General features: G+C 39.0%; 3 protein-coding genes across 5 annotated transcripts in view; all 3 read left to right on the top strand.

The window, feature by feature from the left end:
- Positions 1–5,059, top strand: part of LOC143348928 (uncharacterized) — a 280,486-nt gene extending 275,427 nt beyond the window's left edge. Inside the window, exons 5-6 of one of the 3 annotated variants that reach the window (XM_076779696.1) lie at positions 936–1,010; positions 1,143–5,059. In XM_076779696.1, coding sequence (XP_076635811.1) covers positions 936–1,010; positions 1,143–1,346 — 279 coding nt within the window. In that variant the 3' untranslated portion in view covers positions 1,347–5,059. The remainder of the gene's footprint in view (positions 1–935; positions 1,011–1,142) is intronic. The other 2 variants (XM_076779686.1, XM_076779675.1) reach the window with 2 other exon arrangements.
- A 435-nt stretch (positions 5,060–5,494) lies between these two features.
- Positions 5,495–8,958, top strand: Nmt (N-myristoyl transferase). Its single transcript, XM_076779451.1, has 8 exons — positions 5,495–5,624; positions 6,195–6,430; positions 6,512–6,722; positions 6,795–6,911; positions 6,975–7,145; positions 7,225–7,405; positions 7,487–7,750; positions 7,814–8,958. The coding sequence occupies exons 1-8, from the start codon at positions 5,548–5,550 to the stop codon at positions 7,970–7,972; spliced, it is 1,416 nt and encodes a 471-aa protein (XP_076635566.1). The 5' UTR covers positions 5,495–5,547; the 3' UTR covers positions 7,973–8,958.
- A 3,349-nt stretch (positions 8,959–12,307) lies between these two features.
- On the top strand, positions 12,308–14,514 carry LOC143348843 (hyaluronidase-like). Its single transcript, XM_076779507.1, has 5 exons — positions 12,308–12,436; positions 12,664–12,878; positions 12,953–13,379; positions 13,727–13,931; positions 14,028–14,514. The coding sequence occupies exons 1-5, from the start codon at positions 12,375–12,377 to the stop codon at positions 14,259–14,261; spliced, it is 1,143 nt and encodes a 380-aa protein (XP_076635622.1). The 5' UTR covers positions 12,308–12,374; the 3' UTR covers positions 14,262–14,514.
- The last annotated feature ends 77 nt before the right edge of the window (positions 14,515–14,591 follow it).

Genomic DNA, 14,591 nt, shown 5'->3' with positions numbered 1-14,591 from the left:
TCTGTTCTATTATCGTCTGATACCTGGACAAAAGTATTGGCACATTTTATATAACACCGTATTAAATTCGAATTTAATATCTTGTAACATGTCCTTTTCGTTTCACTATTTCTTTTAATCTATTTGGCATAGAATGGACCAATTTTAGGCCATTCTGCTGAAATTATTCGTTTTAATTCCAATTTATTCGAAATGTGGTGTTTACGAAACTTTTTTTCCAATTGACACTAAATATTTTCAATTGGATTAAGGTTCGGACTTTTTCAAATAACGTCACAGGAAATAAAATATTGAACTGTTATTTCAAATAATTATCGTTTACTTTAGTATTCGATATAATTTGTCAGGATTTTGCTGTGAAATAAAAAAGATGACCTTCGAAACTGAAAAAGTTTCGACCACGAAAAGGAACTTCTTTCTCTATCGTATTTGCGCCTTAAAGTTATGCAAACTATGTTGTTCAAGTTCCTTCGTGCCTTCAAAATTAAAAAAGTTATTTGGTTGTTCTGAACCTAATGAAACGGCCGGTACAATTTTCAGACAGAACGTCGATTCCGCATAAAATAAAATTAAAGTACGCCCGGACGCAGTCGACGAAAAGTAATAATTTCGAAACATGTGGCAATTTCGTACCGTTTGAGAGCTTCCAGCCATTTCTATCGAAAATCCCGTCCCCGATGTTTCATAGTCCGCGGCGATCGTTACGACGAATATCCTACGTACAGGAAATCGAAGAGCCATGAATTAAACAGACGAACATCGGTGGCTTCTAACGACAACGGGGATCAATAGCCCCGGTTACATCAGACGACAAAACCATTCTTCCGCGAAAGATCGAGAACGAACGCACGAACGAGCACATATGGAGCAACGATCTGCGTCCCGAAAACAAAGCCGCGCGAAACGATCGACGATAAAACGCGTTTCCATTTCAGGTGAGCAAGAGCTGCGCGAGCAGCGAGGAATGCGGCCCAGCGTCGGTCGGTTGCATACCGGTGGATACGCAGCAGGTGCGAAATAGCGAATTTTTCCTAGTACCTGGCCGTTCTTTCCTGTCCACGATCGAGCTAAAGCAAAAAAAAACGGACGGGGAGAAAACGGTCACGCATGCGGGTGAAATAAATTCGGTTATTTCGTTCCAGATCTGCATCAGCTGCTGCGATCTGAGCTACTGCAACATCGACTCGCCGACCAACGCCACCAACGCCATTTTCTCGCGTAAACGGCGCGCCAAGTCGAAGCCGAAGCGCAAACGACCCGGCAGAAACGGGGTCGAGGGCAGCCGATCCTACGGGACTGGCACTCTATGGCTCCTGGCCTCACTCTTCTATGCATATCACTGCTGAGGGAGCAGCAACGCGGAAGAACCGGTTAGAAAACACCAACCGTGAAACATCGTCGAACGATCCTCCGACAGTGTCTAGGGAGACCCTGGATTCGTTAGCCAAAAACTGTCGTTGAAACCTGAAAACGAAGCGACTGATACAACCTCTCAACTTACTCCTATTCCTAATGTTCTCCTTTAATCGCTGCGTGTGCACACCGACCGCATCTCATCGTTACGATCCATGCCGGGGCACGCTCGTCACTCGAACATATCTTCTTTTCCGCAAGGCTCTAACTATTGAGGTGTCCTGGAACATATGACGTATTTCGAAACTTCGATTTATTCGATTATAACTGCCACGAAAAAGTCTGTCGTCGTACCGTGAACAACTGTATTTCATTGTTCTTCATTTTCCCGCATTCCATCAAAAAATGGACACCGTTTGTTTCCGATAATGGTGCCGAGGCATCGTAACTTTCATTTATTTCACCAAGCGACCAATGAAAACGCAAACAAATGTAAGATATATTTTCTTAATCAGCGCAAAAAGAATTTTCCAATGATACATTAATACGTGCACTTTATTTCGATAGACGGTTTACTGTTAAAATTGGTGCATGTGAAATGTCGTTTTTACGAATAAAACTTTAACCGTGCGTAGTGTTTTTTAAACATGGTACGTTCGTTCGAAATAATTTTCGCGTGGTTGTACACATTTTTCCCAACGATTAACTAATTTGAATATCCGAGATTTAACAAAATTATCACTTCTAGAGTCTAAAAATTCTTGAAATGCTGTTATTATACTTTCTTTGTCCTTCGAAAAGTGGTCTAAATATTTAAAAAAGTGAAAGTCTGTAGAGGTAATGTCTGAAGAATAGGGAGGATGTGCCAAAACTTCATACTTTAATGCTTGAAGCATTTTGAATCGTTACTTTCGACAAATAACGATTGATTTCATCTTTTAGTTAATTTTGCAAATCAAGTATTCATCATTGCTAATAATGGAGTTTTATTGTTTTTAGGTAATTATTTACCAGTTTGCCCTCCTCACCGATTTTCGTGACCTTGAAATATGTTGTCAAGGTCATCATTCTGAACAACTTTTCCCTATACATGTTACATTCGTAAAAAACTGTAGTTATACTTATGTCACCAGTACACTGTATTCCGGGAAAAAATGGAGACTGAATGCTGATTGAAAGAGTAATTGAAGTGGTTTGAGGTTATATTTTCTGGCGGCGAGGAGGTTTGGTAACAATAGTATGTATTACATTATCTTATTGCACTTTATATAATTTATTGTAGCATGAATTACTTTTCGTTCGATTAAAGACTTTAACAACTTATCGTAATCATTATACAGATTTAAAAATTCATATAATTCCATTTTGAGTGAATTTCTTAGCACTATAACGACTTTAACGACACCGATACTCGTGAGTTTGTCAACAGCTCGCTCGTAAACTAATGACAAGACATCACGTGGAAGAAATACGTATCAAATACCCAAACAAACGCAAAAACATAACTATTGTAAGAAGAAGAATACGTTATAAACGCCGTTAAGCGATAGCCTATGCCGAAGTGAAGTGTACTTGTAATCTAAGTTTAACTAAAGATTTTTGCAAATATCTCGGAAACTAAGGCCGAGCGGCGGTAACATGTATAGGGAAAAGTTGTTCAGAATGATGACAACATATTTCAAGGTCACGAAAATCAGTGAGGAGGGCAAGCTTCTAAATAATTACCGAGCAGACTAAAATGAATGTTATAGACCCGGCTAATTGAAACATCAGAAAAACGACATTTCATGTGCACCGACCAAACAGTAACAAGAACCAAACTGACTAAAATTTCGTAATATTTTTTGGGACACCCTAATATTTCTATTTGTCCTTGTTGATGGCGCAAGATAAATTGCGAATCGCAGACGAAGTCGTATCGTATTATTACACGGCGATGATGTATCTTAGCGGCGTAAGGTAGTCGAATTAGTCTCATCTTTCCCTTCGTTAATTGGGCGCCGAAGAATAATCACTCACCCGCCGCCAAAGGAACGAAAACGTCAGGAATCTCGCAGGTTATTCAGAGGACGAGAAAAAAAAAACCCTCGTCTACGACACCTGTAGTCGACGTTCGAGGGCCGTTCGGAGTCTCTCAGTGATGGAAAAAGGAATTGTTCTCTTCTCGTAGTAGCGTAGTTGCTATGCCTTGTTAAAACGAAAAGAAATCTAAGGTGTAAGTTCGTGGTTAAGGATCGAACGGGCTCCCGTCGTCGCCGAGAGGACAAAACGAAAGATCACTTTCCGCGCGACTTAGTTTTATTGAGTCGTTTCGTTTCGATCGAATGCGCGGCTAACGTCGTTTTCGCGATGAAACAACGGGCGCAACAACGAAGAGAGAAGCGTCGATTCTCGGCTCCCGGAAGCCCTGATTCAAGAATTTCATTTCGTCTATTCGCGAGAAATGAAACATTTGGTGTATCCCTGTTGGTTCGTTCAGAATTTCAGTACCTGCCGATCGAACATTATCCTCAAGGCACTTGTTAAAAAAAAAAAACCTGCGAATACCTCATATGATTCGCAACTATTTCGTCTAGAACATAACGTAGGAAACCACTTTCTTCCATTCCCTTCCTGGTGTAACCACTGATCATTCACTGGAACCTGTAATTCTAAATGATCGTACGAATTGATTATCCTTTTCTTTTCTTTAAAACGAATACATGTGCTCGAACACTTTGAAGTGTCTTTTAAACGCGAAAAAGTTCTTGAACATTCTTGCAACATCGATTAATACTGTTTTACTGTTGTAATTTAATTAATTTCCTCCCGTTAACTCGATTTCTTTTTGTCTTCTGAGCAAAAGAAAATTTTTGAAAATTCCCAAATATTTGTTACTGCGCTGCTTAATACCATTTCTTGAACAACACGCCTCGTCCAAACGAACACCTAATTGTCGCAAGTTTCTTTAAAACCGCGAAACCGTTCTAAGTTCTTCTCACAACTACCTCTTCTCGATACTCGATTTTCTGAATCTTCAAAGGAAAAACTGTATACTGGAAGCAACACTCTGTTCTTTCCGAAATCAATTTTCCATTCGACTCTTATCGTTCGAGCAGAAGCGAGGACGTTCGATTTTCGTCGGTAAGGAATTTCTTAAAGGGAAAATTTGGCGCGTCGCTCGCTGTAAACTCACGAGCACTCTCGTATGCCGTGTTTAGCAAACAGATATGCAAATCGCGAATTACGCGAGCGTGACGCGCGCGCGAGTTTGAATTATCGATAAACTGGAATTACGCGTACCTAAAAGCTGTTTACATACCTACAAACTCGCCTACTACAGACTATTTATTGCTATTACGATCACTAACAATTATATACATAAATAAATAAATAAATGAATGAATGAATATATATATTATGATATAGAAATTATACATTGTTTCGGCATGAAGATGTAAGAATACTGTTGGTAATGAAATAAAGAAAACTATACTTGTCAGACTGCCATTTCCTGAATATTTTTTCTTGTTTAAAATATGAAAAACCTAAACCTAATATTCGTTTCGAAGTACATCGATTAATACGGAACATGGAATTTCATCAAGATGGACGTAAATCTTTAAATACTTAAATTATATTACACAATATAATATATTTAAATTAAATTAATTTCAAGTTGCTAGAAAAGAAATACTGCATAACTAATATTCGATAATTTTGATTAACTATTCACGCAAATAGACGCCATATTCCCGCTTTTTTTTCGAATGCCACATGTACGACCACTTTTTCAAATAGAATCAATCATACACGACCTGTAATACATAATCTTACATCAATTTACTTTCTGACAACATTAATGAACGAATACCTTACGCGTCTATTTTACGAATATAGAAACATTTTAAAACGAAAAAATGGAAAAGTTTAACACACGTTTTAATTGCCTCCGATTGTAATGGACATTTTTCAAAGACTTCGACTGATTCGTATTACACGTATACCAAGGAAGATACTTCGAGTAATTAATTCCGATATTTAAAGGATTATCGTGTTAACGTTATAATAATTTTGATTCGTTGATACAAAGATGATTTTTCAAAAAGATTATCTGTAAAACAAGAATCACGTGACGTCTCGTTTTTCTGTTCGAAATCTGCCAGGCGGAGCCACTGTGTCCCGCGCACGCGCATTGTCAAAATCTATATTAAAATGGAGGAAAAGAGTCAAGTCGTGGAACGAGAGGCTAAGAAGGATGAAATTCATGAAAAAGATGGAAAATCCAAAAGGTATGTGAACGATAGTGTATTCCACGAGAAACATTTACTGTTCGATTTTCGAATGGCACAACTGGAAAACTATTTCCTTTGATACACTATGCGTGGAAGCGATGGATGGCCGGTAGTCCCGTAGACACAGTTTATACTTGTTTCTCTGCGATCGTCTTGTAATTGTCAATGGTCTTGTTTTTGTATAAACTAAAAATAATATAAAATGTTCTGTATCTTTATATCTTAATATCTGGAATTATATCGAAAATGTACGATTACGGTTACGCGTCACAGTAACCTACTATGCAGCACCTTAAAATTGTAGCACGTTGCTTTATAAATGATTCGATAAATTGCAAGCATACAATTATGTAGTTAATATTAACCAATTCTGTTTCATTTAATCCTTGTAAAATAAATGTTCGTTTTATAAAAATCTGACCTCTTATCCTTTCCTTGACCCTTCCTGTCTTTTTGTTTTAAGCTTTTGCATTTTGCTATTAAGATGTTTATCTGTGAGCGTGTGTGTTACAAGCCATTTTCATTAACAATATATAAGGTGGTAAAACTTAAATGTGTATAATTTAGTTCAAAAACGAGACATCGCAAAAAGAAGAATGAAATGGTGCATGCCACCAGTGAAAATCATAACCATACCAGTCATAGAGACGAACATGACATGCATAACAAATGTAATATCTGGATGAAAGACATACAAATGGCTATGGAAGTGTTTAATATACAACAAAAAGCTGCCAAGACTCAAGAAGAAGCTATGCAAAAATCATATGAATTTTGGAGTACTCAGCCTGTCCCAAAAATGGGTAAACGATTCATCATAATCTGCTGAAGCGTTAATGTAATTTTATGAAGAAAAACTTACACTATCTATCTATTGTATATAGATGAAAAAATTGTGAAAAATGAACCTATCGAACCTGATAAAACAGCCATAAGGCCAGAACCATATTCATTGCCAGCAGACTTTCAATGGGATACATTGAATCTTGATGATCCTTTAGTTTTATCTGAATTATATACTTTGTTGGCTGAAAATTATGTGGAAGATGATGATGCTATGTTTAGATTTGACTATCCACCAAATTTTTTGAAGTGGTATATAAAATGCCAGTTTATAAAATTTATAAATTATTTTAAGTTGGTAAGTTTTTAGATAGTTCCTTTTAGGGCACTGCAACCTCCAGGTTGGTGTAAGGAGTGGCACTGTGGGGTACGAGTCACAAAAAGCGGACGTCTAGTCGGTTTCATTTCCGCTATCCCAGCTACACTTCGTGTATACGATCAGTAGGTTTTAGATATTTTTCAGTAACATAACCTTTGGCATTTAATATACAAACAAAATTTTAGTTCTCAGAAAATGGTGGAAATAAATTTCTTATGTGTGCATAAGAAGTTAAGATCAAAAAGAGTTGCACCAGTGTTAATACGTGAAATAACTAGGAGAGTTAATCTACAAGGTATTTTTCAGGCTGCGTATACTGCTGGTGTGGTATTGCCGAAACCAATAGCAACTTGCAGGTGTGCAGCTGAACGTGGTAGCAGAAGGTTAATAAGTGTCAATATTTCTAGTTATTTTATCATTAAATCGTTTCTATAGGTACTGGCATCGTTCCCTTAATCCAAAGAAACTAATTGAAATAAAGTTCTCTCATTTATCTCGCAATATGACTATGCAGAGAACTTTAAAATTATATAAGCTACCAGAAAATACAAAAGTACCAGGATTTAGGAAACTGGTTCCAGCTGACATACCACAAGCTCACAAAATATTAACCGAAGTAATAATTGTTGGGGAATTAAGATATGGAAGTAAAAAAAAGTAAAGTTGCAATATATTGTCGAGTTAATTTATGTTTCAGTATTTGGAAAAATTCGACTTGGCTCCGACTTTTACGGTCGACGAATTCCAACACTGGTTCCTTCCACAAAATGGAATAATTAACAGTTTCGTAGTGGAAAATGATGGTAAAATCACTGACATGGTTAGTTACTATACATTACCAAGTTCCATAATGCATCATGTGACGCACAAGACGCTCAGGGCCGCGTATAGTTTTTACAACGTGTCCACCGTGACTCCTTGGCTCGAACTTATGACTGATGCATTGATATCGGCGCGTAATGTAAGTTTCACAGTTTACATTTCTAATAATACGAAGCAAACATTACGTTTGTAACATTTTCAGCTCGGTTTCGACGTGTTCAACGCGTTAGACCTTATGGACAACAAGGAGTTCCTAGAGCCTTTAAAATTCGGTATAGGTGACGGAAATCTTCAATATTACTTGTACAATTGGCGTTGCCCTAGCATGACATCCGGAAAAATTGGTTTGGTGCTCCAGTAGAATTCTAGATCAACGAATCGTTGTCTAGAAAATAAAATTTTCGCACGTGCAAGCTTACCAAAAGGATAAACGATATAAAAAGGGGAATGGACGTTACGAAACTAATAGAAAAGAAAATGAAGCGACGTTAAAACGAGAACAAGCACGACCTCGACTCCTACCGATGGGCGTTTAAGGCGCATTCGATATGTAAAAGGAATCGATAATTCCTTGTCAAATTAAACAGGATGTCCTATTGAATCTCTCGGTTTCGCGGACGTCATCCTCGTCTCCGCCTTCACTCATGATCATGACATTAGGTCAAGGTCGAGATCGTAATACGCTTGTGCAGCGCGTGTGTATATACGTATGTGCGTGACTCGAGCAATGTAGATAAATATCGTACATTAGTAATTTGCAGAAGCCACGCGGTAGGGGAATTTTCCTGCGGGTACATCAATCGCGAAGGCATTCACAGTTTTCAATAAAAAAAACTCCTGGACGTTATGTTATGTAACCCGAGACCGGGTTCTTTCAGCATCTTCTTGATTAAATAGGTCGCAAAAATATGCCGAAGTGAGAGTGGAAGAGTTTAAATAAAACGAGGTCGAAAATAAATTGTTCCCTGTGTTTGTTTACCCCTTTATTTTGACCCTACAACTTCACCCATAAATTTCACTTTCTCTTTACACGTAGCAATCGATTGCAAAGATTTATGTCATGTAAAGAGAAAACCACTAGATTCCGTTATTTCTTTTTGATACGTGTCTACGTCTCGTACGACGATGTTTGACGTAAACGCTGACACATTATATCGAACGATGGAGTGACTTTAACCTTCCAAAACTTATAAGTCACTGCAAAATACTTTTCTGCCAGTGAATCATATGTAATTAATAAACTAGATTATTTATTCAATAAAAAAACATTTACGAAATATCTTTCACTACGTTTCTAGAATTAATTTCGATACTTGTTAATATTTGCATCGCACCGAAGCAAATGTAACTATTTAAATGTGTATAGTTTATACTAATGAAACTTTATAGGTACTAGTGGTATCATTTCCTTCATAAGTTGACAAATTATTAAATTTAATAAAACATCTAATACTTCTTTATACAAGAATATATATGTGCTTTTGAAATGTAAGCTACTGATCAATCAACTTCGTAATTACAAATATCGTAATTCCTCTTTTGGATAATTTCGTACATAACCAATGGAGAAATAAACATTTTCAAAGTCAACTAATGTAATGAAATTTTTAATTATAATGTAAAATATACAATTTTGCATATACTACACGTTAAATAGAATTTAAAGTGCTCCATGAGTTTATTAAAAAAAAAGACAGATCCTAAACTCTCAAGATTTGAGATGTTCTAATTTAAACTGTATGTTCTTTCTATATTTTGAGGTACTTTTGTCGCTAGATGGCGTTACCTGATGTGTATAGTGATACTACACGCATGTTATCCATACACACGCGCGCGCAAAATACTCCAAAGAATAAAGAATATACAGTACATCACACTGCATTAAAATATGGAAAACGTACAGAATGAGCACATTATAGTATTTCAAGATATATGGAATACATAGCACATATTAGATTATCTCAAAGTATACGTAATTTCAATGTATTCTGTATATTATAAATATAAAATAAAGAAGTACTGAAGCATTATTAATTTTGTTATTAAATATTCTATGAAAAGATCTAGCACAATGACTTTTTGCTGACCTCGTAAGATACCATTTCGTTAGTTCTTTTATTACTCTTCAGGAACGGTCATGATGCTCCAAAAAGGCACTTCTGAAGGTTACAGTTGCCAAACCTGTTTAAATGCTCCAAAACTTAAAAAGTATACCGATATTATTGTACAAATATGAATCAAAGTTTCAAACAAATTTAAACATTTGTCAACATTTGGAACAAATGCCGCAGCGGTAGTTACGAATTCCTAAAAGTATAAGAGTAGAAAGATGGTTGCAGTTTACTTATACAAAATTGTTATTATTCACATATAATATAATAAAATTATCATTTTTACTCAATTATGGTTTAGTTTAGTGACATGTACTGGAATTAATTCTGTAAACGTAATGAAATATATTTATTGAATAATAATTAAATCCTTGAATTAACAACTTATTTTAATAATAAATAATAGCATCGTTATTTTATAACCTCATGCGATCTGTCACATATAGGTTACACGTATCAAAATTAATTCTGCGCATCTATATCGCGCAGACGTTAAGCGTCTTGGCGCGAGGACCAAACGCGTGCCGAAAAGGAGAAGGGATAACGGGGATCTAGTGACTTTCCCCTTAGTCGGCAAAAATCCACTATCCCGAACCTACCCTTCCTATACAGAATAAAGTTTAAATTTATTTATTGCACTTTATATGTTTACAGTTTTCACAGAAGTGTCTACGATTTGACATTGTTTGCCTTAGCGCCGCTTTCTTTTCCGGTACCTTCAAACGATGTTATTGCGTAACAAGGGTCCCGCTTCTGGCGCCGATTAGATAGCGGTGAGACCAAACGGACACAGAAAGAAACCAGTTTCTAAGGAGTGTCATTAAGGGAAACGCCGCTGTTCCGACTTCAGTATCAAGATTAATTTATGGTTGTGTGAACATCGACATCGTTAGGATATACTATTTCTAAAATTTGTGATACAGCAAACAATTTTCACAGTAGGATACGTTTGATTTTGTCCGTCAAAGATCTTGACTAGTATCTGTTTCTTCATTACATCAATATATGCCCTTAATACGAGTCAAGGTCCTCGTACGACCGTTGCAGATCAATATGTAACACACAATATACGCACGAGCGTCATGCAAGGTCTCTTCAAGATAAAAGGCGCGAAACGATGGCCCTGTAGCGATTATAGCAGCTGACATTTACAGACTCGTTTAGATAGTGGCTGAATCTTGAACATCCGTGTGTGATAAATGATTTAAATTATTGAACATTGATGAATTTTTGAATAGGTATCGAGCAATATCTACCCGAATCATTCTCTTAGAAACATTTAACGTTAAAGGTCTACGTCCGAATACACAAAGAAGATAAGTTTATATGGAACATCAACAGTTTAATTCCATCAAAGGTGACAAAAAGCCCTTGAAAGTTTATCTATATATATGCATATGATTAACAGGGAAAAATATATTGTTGCCTTGGTCGTTATCGCCTTGTTATCTTAACGCGTAAAAAAGACGATCACGAAAAACAATTTTTACACCCTTGTAAAAGTGTTTCGCCTAATCAATTCGGCCGTTAAGATTAAAAGGATACATTCATTATCTTCGGGCTCGATAAATTGCCGCGCTGTTTCGCGGGAAACATTGATCATTCTCGAACGTAACCGCCAAACAATTACAAACGAAACTAGCAACCAATTGTAATATAACCTTCCTAGCAATTTACGCACGATCTTACCTCGCGAAATAGGAACACGTCCTTCGTGAAACATGTTCGTTTTCCTTGCCTGATAATTTTTCTCTACATAGAAATAGATTGCAAAACGAGTCGAACTTTACTGTATAAGGATAATTAAAATAAGCATAAGCAACCCGCATACATGTACAATCCGCGGCAACCTTATTTACGAGCATCAATTAGCAGAACGAGTATCTCGCTATAATGTCCAATTACTACACGATTATAGAACGTATCAACCAATTGCACCGAGACCCGACGAAGCGCAATAAAAATGTCAATTTGCAGTCGCAGTTTGTTTAACGCGAAAATAATTGAACGGAACGCGTAACCGGCCGAAAACACCACGGAAACCACATTTCATCCAAGGAAAGAAGCCTCGTCGATTCTGAAAAGACGATCGTGTCTCTATTGTCGGATCATATCCCGATCCAGATGCAACGTTGTCGTTCATCCTTGATGAGGGTCTTCGATTCACGGCGAACGCAGGCCGGCTGCATTGATCTCGCAGTGTGTTCCATGGGGAGCTCGATGCACTCTTATTGTCGGCGAGATTGATCTCTAACGCGTGATGCCCTTTCACGCGAAGCCCAAGCGAAAAAAAAAGAATAAAGGAATAGAAAAAACGGAAACGAGAAATCACCAAACAATACCCGGAGCCAGATAACAGCACGAAGCGCTGACGAGGACGTAGGTGGGGAACACGAGACATACGATGTGGAATAAATAGTGGCCTGAAATCGAGCGGAATTCAGTCGCACCGCTGTTGTATCATCGTCGTTGGCGTTTATTCGCTACAAACTTAGCAGAGATCATCGTGAAGTCAGCCGATCCTACGTACCATCAGGATAGATCAATAAGTACTGGCGTGCGACCTGTTCGCTTTGCATCGTCGCCAGACTTCCACGATAGCTTCCATCGTGAGCTGCCTTCGATTCATGATCCTGTCAACCTAATTCGAGGATGATCCCGTTGCTGCTGTCCCTGCTGGCTCCCGTACTCCTGGCCGATGGATTCATATTTGGGTACTTAACACGCGTATCTTTCCTCTGTAAAAATCGAAACAGCCATAGAAGCGAGCATCGTACTATTTCGCTAGGAAAAGACTGTCGCGAACGTTGGCAAGTGCATCCTGAGGCTACTGAAATACCCATAAGGCGTTCAAGTTCAGGACTGAAAATATCTTATCTAATTCGTGTCATTGGCCGCGCTCGACTCTCGGCCCGCTAATGCCTCGTGATTCTCTTTTCAGCTTCAGACCGGTCACCCCCAAAGACGAAGGCAGACACGGTTTCGACGTCTATTGGAACGTGCCCACCTTCATGTGCCATAAGTACGGTCTGCGGTTCGAGGAAGTGTCCAAGAAGTATGGGATTCTGCAGAACGCCATGGACGAGTTTCGCGGGAATCAGATAGCGATACTTTACGATCCTGGAATGTTCCCGGCATTGTTGAAAGACTCGAATGGTAAATCGACGAACGTTTTTTTTTTTATCCCTGTGACTTTATCGATGGAAAAGGAATAACGAAACATTATTCAGGGGCGGTCGTGGCGAGAAATGGCGGCGTTCCGCAAGAAGGTAATCTCACCAAGCATCTGGAAGTATTTCGGGAGCACCTGATCAATCAGATACCGGACGAATCGTTTCACGGCGTCGGGGTGATCGATTTTGAAAGCTGGAGGCCAATCTTTCGACAAAATTGGGCCTCCCTCCAGCCGTACAAGGATTTCTCCATAAAATTAGTTCGAAGCAAGCATCCGTTTTGGGACAGTCGACTCGTCGAACAAGAAGCGAAACGAAGCTTCGAGAAGTACGGGAAGCTTTTCATGGAAGAAACGCTGAAGACTGCTAAGGAAACTAGACCGTTTGCTAGTTGGGGCTATTACGCCTATCCCTATTGCTACAATTTGACACCGAATCAACCCAGTCCGCAATGCGATAAAACAACAATGCTGGAGAACGATAAGTACGCGATTCAGTAAGATTTTCGTGCTGTGTTTTAAACAACTTGTTCGAGACGTCTCGTCGTGCCAGAGCATGTCTAATTGATTATCACAGTCGCTCGGTGTCAGTTTCGTTCCTTTGGTTAGCACCTTCTGCCAGGTGAGCGCGTGCTCCAGTTGCCGTGAAAAGACCCTCGAGGAGAGATTACGAGACTCTCGTAGAGATTAACGTACTTGGGGCAGGAATGTGTCAATGCCAAGGACTTGGTCGTGTTTAAAATCTAACTCGTTCTCGGATACATTTGTCTTATCTAATCAGTCCCGATAAGGAAACAGCGTACAACCAACATCGTCTGTTCCTTTTTTTCAGGATGTCATGGCTGTTCGAGCTGGAGGACGTTCTCTTGCCGTCGGTGTACTTGAGGTCGAGCCTAACCAGTATCCAAAAAGTGGGCCTTGTCGCCGGTAGGGTGAAGGAGGCCCTGAGGATAGCACGGCAGATGACGCCCAGGAAAAAGGTTCTTCCCTATTACTGGTACAAGTACCAGGATCAAAGGGACGCGTATTTGAATAAGGCGAGTCCTTTCGTTTTGAAAACATTTTAGGGAATCGGAAGATGCGTCACCTGATAACATCCCTGGTCGGTCTTGAAAATGGATTTATCTTTGCAGGTTGATCTCGAGGCCACTCTTCGGAAGATCTCGGATCTTGGTGCCGACGGTCTCATCGTTTGGGGAAGCTCTAACGATATCAACACCAAGGAAAAATGCCAGCAGTTCAGGGAGTACCTGAACAACGATCTCGGCCCCATCATAGATCGTGTCAAGCAAACTGCTCTGAGCTCGAATCGGTACGACAGCGATCCTACGGATGATCGAGTCGACGTCACCGTCGATCAAGTCTGACGGCGAGACTGCAATTTTGCTAGAAAAATGCAAAGCGTCGAGGGAGAATCCGAACGGTCCTTAGTTTTTAATTCTTACGTGTACGATTACCATACATGACGCGCGTGGAAAAGCTGTTCGACCTTCGACGGAGAAAGACGTTGGACGGGAGGTGTGTATCGCTGAAACCAAAGACAACTAGACGAGATGTTACTTGGAGACGTCGCGCGACACGGCGTCGAGTAACGATCGAAATAAATTTCCTACGAAATTATCGCTTCTTTCATTCCTCCTCTGGATCGTGGAGCCCGAGATCGGGGGTCACGAAACGTCGTAATATTCGCTTCCTCG

The sequence above is a fragment of the Colletes latitarsis genome, chromosome 2, assembly GCF_051014445.1.
Source record: "Colletes latitarsis isolate SP2378_abdomen chromosome 2, iyColLati1, whole genome shotgun sequence".
NCBI classification, from domain to species: Eukaryota; Metazoa; Arthropoda; class Insecta; order Hymenoptera; family Colletidae; genus Colletes; species Colletes latitarsis.
This window is presented reverse-complemented; position numbering and strand designations above follow the sequence as displayed.